Genomic DNA, 18,502 nt, shown 5'->3' on the forward strand with positions numbered 1-18,502 from the left:
ATTGATCTACATTTCTCATTGAACATAGTAAGGTTTCCCAAAAGGACTACGTAATACAAGGTAAATCGTCTGTTCAAATGAACTAGCTGGAAGAGACTATGTAGATATTCTAGACATTATGATCCTATCGCACAGTTATTAGTCAACTTCCAGGGTACAAAGCTTGATCCGGGAAGCAATAAAGAAACCATTACTGTTGATAGCTTTACTTGGAGAACGTAATCCTCCGCGAAGCGGAGCTACGGGGGTCTGGGGGCTGGCCCCCAGAAATGGCAGAGACTGTATGTCCAGCAATGCGAGGTAAGCGATCAAAAAAAAGGTAAATCGGCTATATTAAGACTCAATTGGATTTGAACACGGATCAATCTGTTTTACCAAAATGGAATGGTTAAATCTAATCTGATCCATGCATAATTACAACTTGCTTAGATCCGCACATCACTCCTTCACCTCAATATGACTCAATAGCTCCCGCTATCCGACATTCCCTCCACAAAGATCAGTCACTGGTCACGTTTTACATCACGAGGGCAGTACTCAAACCATCACTCCACATGAGCCATATCGTGGTCGCATGGGCAGGTGGCCAACGGATATCACGAACGGCTGTGCAGGAGGACGGAAAGCGTCCCAGCCTGGCCACAGACCCACGCAAAACAAACTTTTTCATCCTTGGGCCTCAAATCAAATAAAAAGAGCCACCAATCTCGCCGGTACTAGAAGAAATACCACAGGAAACCACAAAATTGGCTTCGTGACCGAGGTATCATAGAATAACATGGAGGATCAGCTAGATCAGGCCGTGGCCATTGCGTGGCAGGGCACAGCAGATCCCGCCCTCCGGCAACAGGTAAGCGAAATCACCACCCTGGTAGAGACGGAAACTAACAATAGCTAGGCCATTGACTACTGTAACGAGGTGCGCAACTCCGAGAACGGCTGGCAGGTGTGCCTTTCTGTGTTCACAGGGGACAAGGAAAGGCTCGATGCCACGAGACACTTTGCGCTCCAGGTGCTGGACACCGCTCTGCCGCGATTGGGGCCCGAATCCGTCCAGTTCGTGAGAGAGCACCTGTTTGGCTACCTCCAGAAGATTGTGGGTTACACCACGCGGGCTCCGGAAGGGGCACACATGCGTAACAAGCTCGCGGAGTCGCTGGCGTACCTGTTTGTTGTGTCGTACGGTGATCTGTGGACGACCTTCTTTGACGACCTCTTTGGCCTCATGGCCGGGTCCAGCTCGGAAGTGGGCAATGCGCGGGCTGTAGATATGTACCTGCGAGTGCTCAAGTCGATCCATGAAGAGATTGGTGACAACTTGATTGCGAGATCGCGTGAAGTGACCGAGCGCAACAACGTACTTAAAGACCTGATTCGAGACCGGGATATGGCCAAGCTGGCCCAATCCTGGATGACGGTGCTGGAAACGTATGCCAGTGTACACACTGAGCCGCCGACCCTTGGAACGGAGATTGTAGAGAGCGCTCTGAGGGTCATCGGTGGCTGGGTATCGTGGATAGACATCACCCTCATTGTAAACCCGACGTACCTGGGGCTTATTTACGGTCTTCTGGGCAAGCCCAAGTCGCGACTGGCTGCCTGCGACACTCTCACAGAGATTGTAAGCAAGAAGATGAAGCCTTCGGACAAGCTGGAGCTCATTGCTCTGCTTAACCCGAGCTCGCTTATCTCGCAGCTGCCCAATGGTGGAAACGAAGACGATGCGGAGTTTGATGAGCGCGTGGCGAAACTGACCAACGCAGTAGCGCTTGATCTCGTGCACATCATGGACGGAACGACTTCAGCAGCCGCAGGCGTGCCGGAGTCTCCTCCAAGCGAGATCCGGCGCTCTGAAGAGCTCCTCATGGACCTTATGGGAGTTATACTGCGGTTCCTCGCCGACGAATACGACGATACTTCGATGCAGGTGTTCCCAGCCCTGCGAGATTACCTAGCCTACGTACGGCGCGAAGCCAACGCCGCCAAAGCCAAAATCGACAAGTCCAAGTACACCAAGAACAGCTTTGGATACTATATTGACTTCCCGCCCGATGCGACGTTTGTCCCCCAGGAGCGGCTAGCCCTGCTCAGAGTCATTCTCGACAAGGTTATCCGCAAGGCTAGATACGACGATGGCGAGGACTGGACTGGCGGAGAAGACGAGAGCGAATGCGAGTTCCTTGAGGTGCGTAAACTACTCAGACTGCTCCAGGACCAAATAGCTAGTATCGATCAGGATTTGTACACTGAAGTTATGGCTACCGTCATCCAAGGGTGCTTGGATGGAAGCTACGGCAAGGCGTGGCGGGACATTGAGCTGGGTCTGTTTGAGCTGTCGTGCTTCGGTGAGAGTATGAAGAGCGGCGCCATTGTCGTGCCCAGAGAAGTCGAGACGAAGCCCACTCGAACCCTGTACGAGCTATTTGTCAAGATGGTGACCAGCGATGTAGTAAGCGCAGTTAACCACCCATCCGTTTGCCTACACTACATTGAGCTTGTGCATCGTCACGCCAACTATTTCACTGCACAGGAGCCGCAGCTGCTCAACAAGGCGCTCCAAGTGTTTGTGTCTCCACTGGGTGTTCACAATTCTGACCAGAAAGTACAGTTCCGGTCGTGGTACCTGTTCTTCCGGCTCGTAAAGACCGTGCAAAAGCTGGTCGGAGCCATTGCTGAGGATATTTTCTCGTCAATTGCTCCACTGTTGACAATCAAGGCTGAGGTGCCTCTGCAGAACCAGAACGGTGGTGGTGGTGGCAGTGACAGTGACGAAAAAGTGGAGGTGGACCAAACTTTCATGAATCAGCAGTACCTTTTTGAGCTTTGCGGCATTCTGATTGGAAACATGGCGAACCAGGAGCGGGGCGCCCAGTTCACGCAGCAGTTCCTACAGCCCATTTTCTCCGACATTGAGCGGTGCCTCCAGCAGGGCCCTGTCTCCAACGACTCGCAAGTAGCTCTCCAGATCCATCACGACCTGCTGGCTATTGGCGTATTTGCGCGCGGGTTCGATGAGATTGGCGCCAGCTTTGCGGCCAAGACCGCCAAGCTGGCTGTTCAAGAGCTCAAGAGCGCTGTGCAGGTTACTCTGGTTGTCCTGGACCGGCTAGCGAACCTGGATGTCATTCGAACGGCTTCTCGGTTTACATTTTCGCGACTCATTCCGCTGCTGGGTGTGTCTATCCTCGGCGAGATCTCTGAGCTCATCAACGTTTCCCTCAAGAACTGTCGCATTTCAGAGCTACCAGAGATCCTCAGCTTCCTGGGCCAGCTCATGCACAGCTACCGCACCGAGTCGGGCCTGTTTGACATGTTCACCTCGCTTCTCGACCCGCTGGTGGCCAAGCTGATGGCGTCCATGGAGCAGTGTGAAGCCGAGGCTGCCACTGGGTCGACTGATATGACGCTGCGTAAGAATGAACTGCGTCGCTCCTACCTAGGGTTCATTTACAACATTCTCAACAACGGCATGGGCGCTATGTTCATTGCAGAAAACAACGCTCAGGCGTTCATGAATGTTATGCAGAGCATTCTTCTCTATGCTGGAGACGTCAGCGATCCGGTGTCGCAAAAGACCTCGGCCGCTACTCTCGGCAAAATGTTCAATCTGTGGGGTGACGGCGTCATTGCACCGGACCCATCCTCTCCAGATGAGTTTGTCTACGGCAAAGGCGAGAAGGTCAATGGGTTTGACGACGGCTTCGTGTTTGGCCAGTACTCTCGAGTTTGCTGGGAGCTCATCAGCAAGCCCGGCTTCAACCCGGGCGATGCTCAGATGCGTATAGTACTGGGTGAGCTCGCGGTGCTCCAGAAAGCCATTTATGATAGAAAGGGCCAGGCCTACGCTTCCTACCTAGCGGAACGATACCTCCCGGCCATTGGCCTCCCCCAGAACCTGATCCAGGAATACATCGAAAAACTTGCATCTCTCAGTCCGAAAGACTTCAAAAAGTTCTTGATAGACTTTGTCAACCGCCTCACCCGTGCCTAATGCCCCCCGCTAATCTATAATGCCACTTATGTATAAATTATTGTGTATATATTATATACAGACTTCAATACCTCAGCTTTTATGCCAGTATTTCGTAATCCTCTCGTTACTACGACACTCGTTTGGCTTTGTCACTAACAGTGGAGAGCGTTCGAGGGCCAGCCCTCGAGCTCCCATAGCTGGGGGCCAGCCCCCAGACCCCCGTTTGGTTACAACGTAACAATATTTTCGTTACACTATAATAGCCTGTAACAAAACTCCTGTTACAACGTAGCAAGGCGTTACAACCTAAATCTCCGCGAAGCGGAGCCCCAAGGGGGGTTTGGGGGGACTGGTCCCCCCCATGAACACTCTGTGAAAAGGGTTGATCGTAGTCGTTATTAAACCTATTTACAAATGCGGATGATTTAGTTGTAGTGCTTAAGAGCGTCAGTCTCCTCGGCGGCTCGCTTGGTGAGACCCTTCTCGATCTCAGCTGCAATGTATTCTTCCATTTCCTTCGTGAACTCAACTGGCTTAGGCTTGGGCATCTTGGCAAGCTCTTCCAGCAGCTTCTTAGTAGCCGGGGTTTTTGGCATTTCTGGCGGCGAGAACAGCTGGGCCTCAATTTCGGTAATCGGCCGAACCTTCTTATGCTTATTCCACTTGGAGTATGGGTTTCGGATCTGGTCGAGAGCAGCCATGGCTACCGGAGATTCTAATATTGGCGGAGGGAAGAACGTTCTTCGGTCAACTTCGTCAGCAGGGGTCGCCAGCTCAGGCTTGGATGGCTCCAGCGGCTGCGGCGGCAGCGGGTATGGAATGATGATGGACTTATCATGCTTTGCCCGTCGGATCGGCATCATCTGGTTTCGGTCCTGATCAAAGTACTTTCCCTCGAGCACAAACGAGTGCACAGCAACATCCTCAATCTTACCGCTCTCGTCCTTGATTTGCGACACCAGCCGGATGTTTTCGTATGGAATTGGATTGGGGATATTCACCACCGGCTTGGTCTGGCCCTCGAGCCACATCGGCTTTGGAATGACGACTCGCGTGGTGCCACCAAGGCCCTCGACGAAAACAGCGTTACCTCGCTTGAACACAGAGTGGATCTTGCCGACCTTACCCCGGTCCTTGCCCTTGATAATCTGTACACGGTCTCCCTCGACGAACAGCGGGTCTTGGATCATCTTCTCTTCTGGGACCTCCAGCTTGTACTGGGTCTGCATGAATGGCGGAATGTGCTTGAACTGATTGTCCTCAGCAATCTTCCGGGCAATGCCCTTCAGATCCTTCAGCGTTTTGGCGTACCGTTTGTTGACCATGTCGGATCTACCAAAGAGTCGCTAAATGTGATCGGGTTTAATTGATTCGGTGATTTGAAATTTTTCACCCAGCGCGCGACACCACCCTTCTCCGGGGTACCCAACATCACACTACACCGACGAGAGCATTACCACTAAGGACGCATGCTTTCGGCTTTCAAAAGAGTATTCAAAACTTTTGTTAGCTCTGGCCTTGGGGACACTTTTTAATAGCAGGTGGTTAGCGCTTACTATAGTACTTTAATTCCACTCACCAGACGCATGGAAGTTTGTAGAGTTGGCCTTTAATACTTACAGCTCATTATACAGGTGGTACACTTAGGTAGTGTAGACTAATGTATTCCGTGGTAAGCAGTTGTAGAGTGCAGACATGGGATAGTAGATTACCGGTATATCTATTCAATTATAAAATAGTACGGAATATATTGATTCGCCTATAGAATGTATATAGGTTTCAGCCCCAGTAGAGGAAGACGAGAAGAAGACTGATCCAACATATGAAATCGAGAAAAATTGTTTACCTTACACAAATAGAGCAAGATCAAAAGTGGTTAAAAAATGGTCAAGCTCACCTATCATCGCTCCTCATCGTCAAGGTTTTCGCCATTTCCTGGGTCATTCTTTTAGGTCCCATAATCACGCTTAGCATTAAAGAGGCATAATCGATAAGATCATCGTGAGAATGATTCAAGTAATATAAAATCCGCTTTAGAGAAACTGTTTACATTACACAAATACAGTACCGGCACAGCAAGATCAAAATTAGTTATAAATATTAGTACACGATGCATTAGTTTTCAGCGCAGATCGCAATGAACTCCTCTTCGTTGATCTCTCCATCCTGGTCCAAGTCAAACTCATCTATCATTGCCCTCAGCTCCTCATCGTCAAGGTTTTCCCCCAATTCCTGGGCCACTCTTTTAAGGTCCTGTAGCGAGATCTTGCCCGTCTTATCGTGGTCGAACAGCAGAAAAGCGCGTCGAATCTCTTCAAGAGGGTCCCGTGCAGCAATTTTGGCACTCATCACCTGATAGAAATCATCATAGGATATCAGTCGGCGTCCATTTCGGTCGTGGTCTTTTATGATCTGTAGAACCTCGGATTTCGAACTGTCAAAGCCCAATGCCCGCATTGCAACCTGTAAATTTCGTTAGAAAAATGACCCACCAAAAAAAACCTTTCATACCTTCAGTTCGTGATAATCGAGCAGTCCATCGCTATCAGTATCGAAAACTCCAAACTACAACTGTTAACAAAATTCATTTCCCCGGAAACAGTTAGGGGTAAACATACAGCTTCTTTGATTTCCTGCCGCTGTTCATCTGTCAATTCGCGCATAGCAGACTGCTTGGGGTAATTCCCCGCCTGGTTGCTATTGAAAATTCCCGTGTTCGGGATCCGTCTTCGCGCCGTGTTCATCGTTAATCTATTGTTATCAATCGGTCGTCTTGAAAAAGATGGAAAAATGAGGTCCCAACTGTAAATAAAACGTCAACGCGCGGCTGGTGGTGTTCAGGAGGTATGCGATGCTAGTCCAGGCGATCTACCAGACAGTACAAAATATGGCCGTCAACTTTCCTACGTTTGTGTATATAGCGAACGGCTTAAAAATAGCTTACTTTATTTCATTTACCAAATGAATTGTTTATGAAATACGCGTGGCTGCACGTGCAAGGATTAATCGCGGTTATATATCGTTAATTCACAAGGACTTAAATTTCAATTGCAATCTAATGCAGATACCGGCGGTATTACAGATACAGTTATACCTGGTTATGATCTTGAATAGAAATTTCAAAGAATTCTCCTGGCATGTAATACTAATGTAATAATGTACAATGTAGATAACTCAATTGTCTGGTGAGTGTGATCATTACGGATGCTCTGTGGACAATTAAAAGATCTATAGAAGGTATTCAAGACCAAACTGCCAATTACTTGGGTGGGCTAACTATAATCCGAATTGAAGTACTTATCTCTGATAAACTCGAACTTTGATAGAGCAACCCCCTCGGTCGTTGATGCGTTGACGCGTTAATTCGCGTACTCGGCTTTTGATATCGCGTTGGGAGATCGTCTGGATGCCCAAGAGAACAGCTAACGCTTCGAAGCGATGATAGAGCTAGGGTCTCGCGTAACGGTACATGGAGAAGAAGGTACCGTACGCTACTACGATGAGACCGAGTTTTCCGAAGGGAGATGGGTGGGGATCGAGCTTGATACTCCAAGTGGAAAAAATAGTGGGATAGTAAAGGGTGTCAAGTATTTCGACTGCAGACCAATGCATGGAATCTTCGTCCGTCCTGGTGTGGTGAAGAATCAGGTATGTATTTATAAAAAGTTGGAAATACCTAGATTTGCTAACAGCATATGTGTTGTTTTTTAGCTTTCTTCTGCTAGATCAGCTAGGACCGTCTCCGGGGGATCAGTCGTGATGAAGACCCCGCCTCAATTGAAACCGCCAGTAGACCCCAGGAGCACCCAGACAAGTCCTAGTGACAGCAGTAGTATTCTCGACTATGCTACAATTCGAGCTAAAAAGTCATTTGTCATGACCCCACGGGCTCTAAGTAAACCAAACCGACAACCCCATACACCACCAGAGCAGGCTGCTAAAGATCCAGAGATAATGAGTCGACCAATCCCTCAGCCATTTGCAAGGTCTATTTTCACGCAATCGCCAGTTCAGGAGAATGATACAGCAGGATTGACTAGACAGATTGAGAATCTGCGGTCAAAGCTCAAAGTCATGGAGAAGAAGCGAATTAACGACAGAGACCAAATCCAAGCCGATAGCCAGCGGATTCGGAAGCTGGAGAATATCATTAAGCGACTACAAACTAAGCTGACCCCAATGCATGAAGAGATCATTTCGTTGAGAGAGAAGCTTAAGGAACTCGAGGAGGAGCCAGTAACGGGACAGTTTGACGAAGAAGCGTTAGAACTAGCCACCCTCGACAAGGAAATGGCCGAAGAAAAGGCAGAAATGCTCAAAGAAGAGTTTGATGCACTCAAGAAGAAGTTCGAGGATTTGGAACTCGAGTGTGAGATACTTCGCGAGGAGAACGCTGTGTTCACAACTAATGAGTCTTCAGGAGGCGAGCAAGGAACTATCCTGCGGCTGGAGAAGAGAAACGAAAAGCTGGAAGAAGCCCTTTTACGAATGAGGGACATTTATTCTACAAAGGAGTTCGAAATGAAGAACCGAATAGCGTCTCTGCAGAAATCAGTTTCAGAGGGCGAAATGCTATCAACCAACTTTAATATTACTAACGAGAAGCTCAAAGATGCTGAGAGCGTTATATCTGATTTGCGAGTCCAACTGGACAATGCCCTGGGAGCAGAGTCCATGATAGAGAGCCTCACCGAACAGAATTTGGAACTCAGTGAGCAGTGCGAAGAGCTTAAAAATACCATTGAAGAGCTAGAAACTCTCAAAGAGCTAAACGACGAAATTGAATCTAGCCACGTCTTCCGTGAAAAGCAGCTCCAGGAAGAGATTGAGGAGCTGCAAACAGCAAGCACAGAAACCAATGCAAAGATTGCCCAAGTTGAAAACAGAAACGAGTACCTAGAATCGGCTATTCTAAAGTTCAGGGATCTAGTGTCGACGCTGAATACAGAACTAAAAACATTGAAGGATGATTCTGAATCTAGACAGGTGCAGGATCAGAAGAGAGAGATTGCGGAAATGGACCTGAATCCTGTTTCTTCTTCGATTATTAGAACAATGGATTTGGATTTAAAGAAATTCGAATCGATACAGGCCATTAAGCACTTGGAGATCGTTAAGTGCTACCTCCCTGAGGAATACGGCAGTGATGAGGAGTCTATTGAATCATTGCTCTGTTTCGAGCGTATTCACTTCCTCAGTGGTATTATTTATGCCTACTTCAAGGAGCAGCTATCCCGTGGCGAAAACATTACCTTACACGCTAAGATCTGTGCGGGTCTGTTTGATATTATGGCGGTATCTGCACGTGCCGTCGAAACTCTTAGTGTTACGTCTGTCGAGCAGTTCCAGCAAGTGGGCTCGATTCTGGAGAAGATATCGCCAGCTGAAGAACAGCTGCGGAAAGACACGCAAGCCTTGCGCAAGGAGAACCTCAATGAGAAGGAATTCCTAAAAAGTATCAACATGTACGCGATCCGGTTTAGACGAATTGCAGATGAAGAGCTTCATGAGCTAAAGCAGCCGGTGATGAATGCTGCGAGGTTTGATGGCATTCACTCGCTGTGCGATCTGGCACTGTCGATAAATCGCGCTGTAAATGTCGACACATTCTCTCTTGACATTGTATCGCGTACTAAGGTCGTTGCAAAGAAGTACAGTGATCAGTTGAAGGAGATTACGGACCGCCACAAAGGCGCAAGACAGGACACAATTTACAAGCTCCAACCGAAAGATGACGACATGTTGGATAAAATGTACAACAGGTGCCGGGAGGTGGTTAATTATGTCATCGCCATTTCCTCGCAGATAGATGAAACTGATGGCGATACACCTGATTTTTTGGCTGCATTTTCACAGCTTCGACTAGACGGACAAGTCAACTCACTAGACGACTATCTGTCAAAATGGTCTGAGCTCAAGTCAATCTCACTAAACGACCTTGTTAGTCTTGTCAGGCCAATGTCTCCCTGGACTATCAAGGCGGAGCACTTCAAGCAGCTCAAAGACAACAGCAAGCAGAAGGACCAAGAGATCGAAGAGCTCAAATCGCAGGCCCAAAAGCTTGCAACTGCGTTGCGATCTAAAGAGCGTTCTATCGAGGAACTTGAAGTCAAGGTTGAACATCTCGATTCCAAGCTAGTAAAATCTAAAGATCATGACAAGACCATGGCTGAGCTTAAGCAAGCACTCAAAACTTCGCATGACACGCAGAAGCAGCTGGAGGCGAAAGTTGAAGAACTCAAAGCAAGCGCCCCTCAAGTTGTGATTAGCACGCCGAAGCCAGAAGCCGAGCGTAAAGATACCCTAAAGCTACAAGTAAGGCAGCTTAAATCTGCACTGGACTATTACTCCAAGGGTGGACACTTGCAGCCTGGCCACAGCTGGACACTGGCTCCGCTCAATCTTACTCAAGGTCGAACACAGAGCCTAGTGTATAGTAAATGTCATGGTCTGTTTAAGAACATCCAACGAGCGGTCTCCACTTTCGAATCCTACCGAGTTAAATCGAGTGAGCTCAGCTGGAAAACCAGCCATGCTAGAGCTCACGCCAGGATCCATGTGCTTGCGCAGATTGAGAGCCTTGAAACGTTAAAGCTCCAAGTTGTGGACTTGGTGAGTGAGGCTAGGATGTTCTCATGGAGGTCCTAATGTTTTTTTTTTCTTTTCATGTTTCTTTGAGTAGCTTCTTCTTGGGCCACTTCTTGGCTTTGTCAATAGAATCACTTGGCCACATCCACTCCAAGAAATAGAGTAGCAAAACGTCGACAACAACGCACATTACGAATAGCTTACCGGCCCAAGGTCCACATCTGTAGTATCGCGACATTCGATCAATTAGCGGTTCTTGGAGGGTCTCGGTGTCAATTGTATTGTAGACTTCTTCTGTCCTTTTGGCCACGTCTTCCCAGCAGTACATATCTTTGATCTCTTCGTGGAAAGTGGAGGTGTCGACCTGCTTTTCTTCGATCAGCTTAATCGCTTGCAACGTTGATTCAACAAGAGAATCTTCTGAAGGCGAGGCGAACACAGTCATGTGGCTCGGCAGCACTTCAGGGATACCGCCAACTTTGGTTGTCACAACGAGGAGACCGCACGAGGCAGCCTCGACGATAACTGTGCCGAATGCTTCGGTTAGCGTGGGATGCAGGTAGATATGGCCGGTAACCATGACGTCGCGGACCTTTTCGTGGCGAATTGAACCAATGAGCTCAACCCGTTCTTGAAGCCGATACTTTTCTCTCATTTGCTCTAGATCAATTTCCTTAGGTCCGCTTCCAGCGATGATAAATCGCACAGTTGGGTGCAGAGCGCATATTCGAGGAATAATTGCAGTGAGCAGATCCACACCTTTGTTCGCATACAGCCGCGAGATGACGACGATTGTAATATAGTCCTTGCTAGCCTTTGAAGGATTAGGCAAGAAATTATCTGAAACCACCGCGTTGGGGATCACGCTCACCGAATGAGGATTTAGAGATGCTCGCAAGACTGTGTTCTCCTTGCAGGTATGCGAGACACAGATAGTATGGCCGACGTCACTGAGAGTGAATTTGAGCAGCTTATTACCGAGAATGGATCCAGCATCGGCAAAGCCGAACAACGAATGGTCCGTAAACACGGTTCTCAGGCCCATTGTACGTCCGTGGATGATTGCCTCGTGTGTAAAACTGCTGAAGCTGGCATGGCCATGAATGATGTCTATGTTTTCTCGGATGACAATCTGTCTTAAGATGGGGAAGAATGAGAACACAGTCGGGAAGGTACTTTCTCGGTAGATCACAAAAAACGGCACGTAGTATACTTTCAGGCCGTTCGATAGTGTCCTCACGCCAGTTCTGTCACCATAGGCATGGGTGATAATAACCACAGAGTGGCCCCTATCTATGAGCTTCTGGGATAGCTGATAAACGTGAATCTCTATTCCACCAGTCTGTGGATAGAAAAAGTCCGATACCATCCTGCGCTGTTAGTACCTTGGATTTAGTTTTTAGTGTAAGCATTTCATACGCTATATTGTAACCCATCTTTACTGTCAATAGGGATGGGTCCCTTCGCTTCTTCACTTCTTCAACGACCGAGTGTTTATTAACTATTATAACAGGTGGTAATGTCGATCGCGATGGGGGGTCAGCCTCGTAGTTAAGTTAACTAGTTGACTGTTATGTCACATAATGAGAGCTACAATGTCAATTCGGCCAATATATTCGTTGATATGTACCAATGGTTGCTACTTTTGAAATTGTAAAGATAAAAACTTTGTAAATTTCCATAAGGCTTAACGGAGATTCAACGTTGAAGGCCCAAGTTACTAAAAGGGACTAATGTACTATCGCGCCAAAATACACAATGTACCACTTGCATACCGACGTCTGTAGTACAAGGATTTCCACGAAATTTATTTTTATCGTAATTGTAATGCAGTAGCAGTATGTATGGTGAGTACAAAATGCAATTGGCATAGAAAAATTGAACGAAATTTCCGCCTGTGTTGAAACCACCATCAGTACCAGTAGTGGGTATGTATTACCGTTAGATAACATACCACATGTAGCTTTTATACCGTTAAGCTAGATTTTAAAAAAAGTCAGTACAGTACTATCATAGTGGTATTGGCAGTGGATACCCAAGAAGTACGTGAACCGCCCATATTATCACTGGTGCAGCTGTTTTTGAATCTGAAAGGGGCTCCCTACACATGGGAATACGGATGATCAACCGATGAGCTACATTTCGCTTAAACTCCGGTCTGGAACTGGATGCATAGAATATTCATTCAGCCCCCTGTTATTGCATTATCGGACTGTATCGTATGACAAACAATTGGTGATAAACTTTATCCAGTTCATTCCGCAATAAGGGGCTAACCAATTCGCTAACGGTTTCGCTTAACAGATTCCTTTGAGAATTTGACCATTGTATTACAAGCACGGAGATTGTGTCAGATAAGCCAGAGTCTATTTCACTTAAGTAGTGCTAGTATTATATATATAAAATTTTTGTAACCCAATTCGGCAGCTATTCTAAATGATCCACGAGACTTGCCAGCTGTCAGAGGTTCACTATACGTGCCAATTTCATTACAGTAGGTGTACGTGTTGCGTAAGAAATCCTGCAGGTACGACCACTTTGTCAAATGAAAAGGAAGACTACGTAGCCATGGTTACCGAGAGCACGAAAAAGTCGCCCGAATGACTTTGCAGAATGTGCAAAATACTTGCAATAACCTCAGAATGTACAAAAATAATACCTCTATTGGTATCGGTATTACCAATACTGCTACAGTACAACTCTCTCTGCTGCCGAACTACGAAACAATTGTGTACTGTACTACCGGTATTTGTACTGAATTACTGTAGTGCTGTGGTACTGTAGTGCTGTAGTATTGTAATGTTGTAGTACCGTAGTACTGTACTAGTAGATGCCAATGTAGCACGCCGCAGAAGGTGTGGCGTTGAGAGGCTCGCGCAGAGAGCATTGTTGGGTATTCCGTCTTTCCCAATAATATCTGTGCGACGATATATTTTTTTTACTTCTCCTTCTACTTTCAGCGGTGAGCATAATGCACTCGGGCTTGTCAATTTACTCGCTAGCTATAGTTCCGAAAATGCCGTGTATGGCAGGCTGAAATATCTCGTACGTGTGCAATTATACAAGCAAGGGTTGCCCAATACTCTTTCCGCCCCTCCCCCAGTCAAAAAAAAAAAAAAAATACCGCCATGCCTCTCCCGAAAGACACCCCGAGAATTAAAGTTCAAATGTCGTGTCGGTGGAGCCTCTCATTTTTATTTTTAAATTATTTTTTTGGCTCCTTTTCCCCGGACTCGATTTTTTGGCTAATCAACCGCTACTTTGGTGGTGTGGTAGTGTCTAATGGCGGATGGTGGACACCGTTGCTATGGACGTTGGCATGTCTCGCGCCCGCACGCAGGGTTGTTTCTCTATTTCCTAAACGGAACGCAATAAGACGCGTCAAGTGTAAACAAACCGCGCGCCTCGTGGTTCCCACGGCAACACACGAAAAGGGTAATCAGATTGCCTGATTGGGCCCCGCGTTTCCATATCAGGATTAGAAAGAGGAAACAAAAAAGGGGGAGGAACCAAAAAGGGGAAGGGGGCATTGGCTACTACCCATGGTAGTAGTATTACACGGCTCACTATACAACCATTCAGATCTCAAGGATCTCTTGACAGTAAGTACTCTGTGGACGATATGTTGGAATGTCTGGCGTTCGTGTACTGGTACATGTGATAAGCTGAAGCAGGTCAAATAATCATCACCAGCGAAAAAAAAAAAAAAAAGAGCGCTTAGGGGGAGCAGGAGCGAGGTTGCTTTTTTCTGCGCGACGCCAGTTAGTCACGCCGCGGCCGCGCGTATCCACGTACCGCCAGGTTTTTCTTATTTTATTTTTAATCTTAACCAACCGCCGTCGCCTCACTTAACAACTAAACATTTTTTTGGGCCCATCTAATCAAGTTTACCAGCACAGCAACCCACCGTCCCCAGGTCGACATCACGAAAAGGACGACAACAACATCCTACAGACTGTGTGTGTGTGTGTTGTTGCGGGATATCTCTCCTCTCTTTTGGATAGCCACGAAAAAAAAATAATAGAGGCGGAGGGATAATAAGCCCCGAGAGAGTGTGTGTATATACCATCTCGGTGCGTTCTTTTTTTTATTAAGTTGGGAAAGAACGCAACGCTCTCGTGTAATTTTTGGGCAGGGAAAAGAGCCTCCTGGCTTAGATCCGATCCCCCGGGGGTATATTACAGTGTGTGTTTGCCGCGAAAGATCTCGGAAATAACACTCGCACCTCCTTGCTTTATCGACATTATAGCCCCCACCCCCCTCTCCTCCTTCGCCGGCTCGTTTATTAGTCGCCTCCCGGCAAGAGATCTCGATATATTGATCGACTGGGGGCGAAAATCAAAACAATATCCGACCACGCGTTCACGTATATTAAAACACATCGGCCGTGTCAGGAAAGAGCCGGACAGAGGCTCGCACACGACCCCACCGAGAAAACGCTTCATAACGGCTTGAACGCTATTTATTGTTATTTATTCACGTTTTGAGATACCCTCTTATTTTTGATATCCAGTCTATGGACCTGCCGTTTAATTCTCGTACGCGGTCTGAATCCTCTTGTTCGACTTCTTCTCTGAACTCGTCCTGTTCGTCTGCTTCTTCAGATACGTCAATGCTCACCTCCTACTCAAGTCCGCCATTGCACCCAATGGATAAGACAGGACCACCGGCAGACAAAAAAATGTGCCCTCCGCCGGGACCACCACATCATCATACCCCTCTGGACCTGTATAAGCATGCGCATACGCCATTGAAAATGGCTATTCCCGGCAGTAACTCTACTCCGCGAAAGCAGACGCTTCCCCGGTCGCGACGCCAGAGCTTGCAGGGCGGTTTGAGGTCGACCGCTATGCTCAGCAACCAAACTACGCCGACTACCAAAAAGACGCTGCGCCGGTCTACGTGCTTCCTCAATCTCGACGAGGCAACCTTATCGATATCACCGGGAGAGACGAGCTCCAGCATTAGCGAAAAGTCGAGTTTCAGCAGCCTCAGCTCGAATAACAGTAATACCGTGGCCACGAAGGTGGTGGACCGCACTCCGTCCCCCGTGACCGCTCACACTTTGGCCGACGAGTCGGTTGTTCACGGACTCAAGCGTAGGCTTTCGACTCATGGCGATGTGTTCCTTAAACCCAAACCGCCGCAGCCTCAGACGCAGCCACAGCACTCTTTACAGCAGCTTCAGCACGACTCTGAAGAGGAACACCCCCACAGCCGGCCTCAAAGTGCCTTGTTCAATGCTAAGCAGGCTGCAAAACTGCGCAGAATGAACTCGTTGGAAGACGAAGACGGGTTTCATCCCGATGAGGATTTTGAAATGGCCGATGGCGAAGAGGAAGAGGAAGAAGAAGAGGAGGAGGTGGAATTCTCCACGCCGTTCCAGCTAAAGACATTTACCAGCGAAGCGTTTGCCGGAAGCGCCCCTTCGCATAGCCACTGCAATAACGCCAATATTTATTCAACCTCGCCGTCGCCATCGCCTACGGCGAACCACAACAAGGTCAACAAACAGCTCTACTTCAACAAAGCCGGCGCGCAGAAGCCCAAGTTTAAGCTCAATGCAGCACTTAGCGCGGAAATGCAGCAAAAAGACTTCAATACCCCAGACAACAACTATAAGCTCGTCAAGCCTCTACAGACAGCGTTCATGAGCACCGGTCTGCTGTCGAAGCGCAATCGCATGAAGCATCTCGAACCCAAGGGCCCGCCAGACACTCCATGCAAGAAGCCCCTTTCGTATCCGTCTCAGCTCAACTCCAAGTCCTCGTATTCGTCTCTGTTCAACAACGTATCGGGTGGTGACTTAACCCCACTTAAATTTAGGACAAAACTGCGCTTCAACAGCAGTGGCGACATTGAGAGTACTATGGGTGGCCGCGGTCTTTCCTTAGAAGACGAACCGCCCGCTACGCCAACCCGCGACCACCATATTCAGCAGAACTTCCAGTTCCCGTCGCGGCCTCTACCCCGGCCACCAGCACAGCGGGAGATGTCGGAGGGCCAGCGGACAATCACGCCAGACCACACGAACGAGTCCTCTCCGCACAGTCTTAACGACCCGCCGAGAACTCCAGCACGAACCCCCAAGACGCCGCTTGACTTACTTGAGTCTTCAATAGTCCCGGCTGGGCTTTACGGCAAGTCGCGGGCTGCTAACGATAACATTGACCTGTCGTTGACGCAGCGGTTTGAGAATGTGACTCTGCTGGGACAGGGGGAGTTTTCCACGGTGTACGCCGTGGCGGAGCGAGTGTCGACTCCGGCCAGGGAGCCGAATCGATACGCCGTGAAGCATACCAAGTACCCATTTTTGGGTCCCATGGCACGAGAGCGACGGCTCGAGGAGGTCATTATCCTCAAACAGCTTACCGAGTCCCAAACGCAGGACGAGGGGAGAGATCACATTATCTCTCTGTTCGATGCGTGGGAGGATAACGGGCACTTGTATATACAGACGGAATACTGCGAGAACGGTAACCTTGATGCATTCATTTCCGAGCAAGGCAATATCTCGCGGCTAGACGAATGGCGAGTGTGGAAGATTTTGGTTGAACTAACAATGGTAAGTCTCCCTTTTTTTTGCTACTTTGAACTTTTACTAACACAAAATTTAAAGGGTCTCCGATACATTCATAACGAAGGATTCCTCCATTTGGACCTCAAACCAGCGAATGTTTTTATTACTTTTGAAGGAACATTGAAGATTGGCGATTTTGGCATGGCAGTGCAGTACCCAGTGCCCAAAGGCATTGAGCGTGAGGGCGATCGGGAATACATTGCCCCTGAGGTTTTGTCGTGCCAGCAGTACGACAAGCCAGCAGACATCTTTTCGCTTGGTCTGATGATGCTTGAAATCGCCGCTAATATTGTTTTGCCCGACAATGGTCTTCCATGGCAGAAGCTGCGATCTGGCGATCTCACCGAGGCCGGGCGGCTTAGCAGCGGCGATCTTCGAGTCTCCCACGCTGAGGATGAAGATGAGCTTTTGCCATCTACGGCGCACCTTCCGCCATGGGCGCCTAAGTTTATGATTGACGACTCTGCGGCGCTCGACCGGGTCGTGCAGTGGATGCTCAAGCCCAACCCAGCAGAGCGTCCCACCGCAGACGACCTACTCTCCACTGAGGAGGTCATTTGGGTTGGTACTCGCAGTAAGGCGGGTGCAGTGGTTTACGAGGGCGACTACGGCCCTGAACCAATTGACGACGACATGAATCACCAAGACTCGGAAATGCAACTCTAACTCCTAATGATTTACGACGATTTTTTTATTTATCGCTAACGATTTTTGTTTTTTTTTATTTTATTGTGTATGTTAATTTGTAATATGGTGTGTATTTAGGGATTAAAAGCAATAGAGGTGTTCGAATAAAGAATTTGGCTATTATCGGAAAATATTAATTAATCTACGCGAAAACATACTCCGCTAAAGCTTCAATTGACTTGGGGGCCAGCCCCCAAACCCCCGTAGCTCCGCTTCGCGGAGAACTCGTAGCCATTTCACTGATTGTACCGGTAATGGTTCAGGAGAACATTGTGAATGGTGATATCGGATAGAAGTGTATAGGGGCCGAACACAATATCGTAAATGTTATCGTAATTAAGTGTTACCAAGTTAATGTCAATTGCATTTATTATTACTTAGAACATGTTGTTTAATTTTCCGCTAACAATACCAGGATTTGGGGTGTTTTAATACTCGATTCCGTAATACCAATAGTAGAGTCTCTCTACCTGGTATCAGTACAGGACTACAAACAATTTATCGAAAACTGCATTTAAAATGAATTGAACACAGTAGGCGTCCTCAATTGTATTCCTCTATCTTAGCAGAATCTAATATACCACCGGTAATTTGTACTAAGCATTCGCTAATATAATCATTAGGTTGTATACCGGTTACCTGTAGATGCATGGTATTCCTGTCAATTAAACGTT

The 18,502-nt window shown here is 47.8% G+C and overlaps 7 protein-coding genes across 7 annotated transcripts; 4 read left to right on the forward strand and 3 right to left on the reverse strand.

Annotated features, from left to right (window-relative positions):
• Positions 1-778: 778 nt before the first annotated feature.
• Positions 779-3,991, forward strand: LOS1 (Ran GTPase-binding protein LOS1; the record flags this gene model as incomplete). The annotated part of the gene is made up of 2 exons (XM_076687456.1): positions 779-850; positions 899-3,991. 2 exons carry the CDS (start codon positions 779-781, stop codon positions 3,989-3,991), a joined length of 3,165 nt encoding a protein of 1,054 aa, XP_076538294.1.
• A 407-nt stretch (positions 3,992-4,398) lies between these two features.
• Positions 4,399-5,298, reverse strand: MRPL40 (mitochondrial 54S ribosomal protein uL24m MRPL40; the record flags this gene model as incomplete). The annotated part of the gene is made up of 1 exon (XM_076687457.1): positions 4,399-5,298. One exon carries the CDS (start codon positions 5,296-5,298, stop codon positions 4,399-4,401), a length of 900 nt encoding a protein of 299 aa, XP_076538295.1.
• Positions 5,299-6,088: 790 nt separating this feature from the next.
• CDC31 (centrin) lies at positions 6,089-6,636 on the reverse strand (the record flags this gene model as incomplete). Its single annotated transcript, XM_076687458.1, has 3 exons — positions 6,089-6,436; positions 6,485-6,538; positions 6,592-6,636. 3 exons carry the CDS (start codon positions 6,634-6,636, stop codon positions 6,089-6,091), a joined length of 447 nt encoding a protein of 148 aa, XP_076538296.1.
• A 943-nt stretch (positions 6,637-7,579) lies between these two features.
• Positions 7,580-10,621, forward strand: TRVA0_059S00298 (uncharacterized protein; the record flags this gene model as incomplete). Its single annotated transcript, XM_076687459.1, has 2 exons — positions 7,580-7,621; positions 7,685-10,621. 2 exons carry the CDS (start codon positions 7,580-7,582, stop codon positions 10,619-10,621), a joined length of 2,979 nt encoding a protein of 992 aa, XP_076538297.1.
• Positions 10,622-10,637: 16 nt separating this feature from the next.
• Positions 10,638-11,997, reverse strand: SPT14 (phosphatidylinositol N-acetylglucosaminyltransferase SPT14; the record flags this gene model as incomplete). Its single annotated transcript, XM_076687460.1, has 2 exons — positions 10,638-11,931; positions 11,981-11,997. The coding sequence occupies 2 exons, from the start codon at positions 11,995-11,997 to the stop codon at positions 10,638-10,640; spliced, it is 1,311 nt and encodes a 436-aa protein (XP_076538298.1).
• Positions 11,998-14,103: 2,106 nt separating this feature from the next.
• Positions 14,104-14,599, forward strand: TRVA0_059S00342 (uncharacterized protein; the record flags this gene model as incomplete). Its single annotated transcript, XM_076687461.1, has 2 exons — positions 14,104-14,163; positions 14,456-14,599. The coding sequence occupies 2 exons, from the start codon at positions 14,104-14,106 to the stop codon at positions 14,597-14,599; spliced, it is 204 nt and encodes a 67-aa protein (XP_076538299.1).
• A 478-nt stretch (positions 14,600-15,077) lies between these two features.
• SWE1 (tyrosine protein kinase SWE1) lies at positions 15,078-17,807 on the forward strand (the record flags this gene model as incomplete). Its single annotated transcript, XM_076687462.1, has 2 exons — positions 15,078-17,126; positions 17,181-17,807. 2 exons carry the CDS (start codon positions 15,078-15,080, stop codon positions 17,805-17,807), a joined length of 2,676 nt encoding a protein of 891 aa, XP_076538300.1.
• Between the last annotated feature and the right edge of the window lie 695 nt (positions 17,808-18,502).

The sequence above is a fragment of the Trichomonascus vanleenenianus genome, assembly GCF_965637985.1.
Source record: "Trichomonascus vanleenenianus strain CLIB 3782 genome assembly, contig: TRVA0_059S, whole genome shotgun sequence".
Classification (NCBI taxonomy): domain Eukaryota; kingdom Fungi; phylum Ascomycota; class Dipodascomycetes; order Dipodascales; family Trichomonascaceae; genus Blastobotrys; species Blastobotrys vanleenenianus.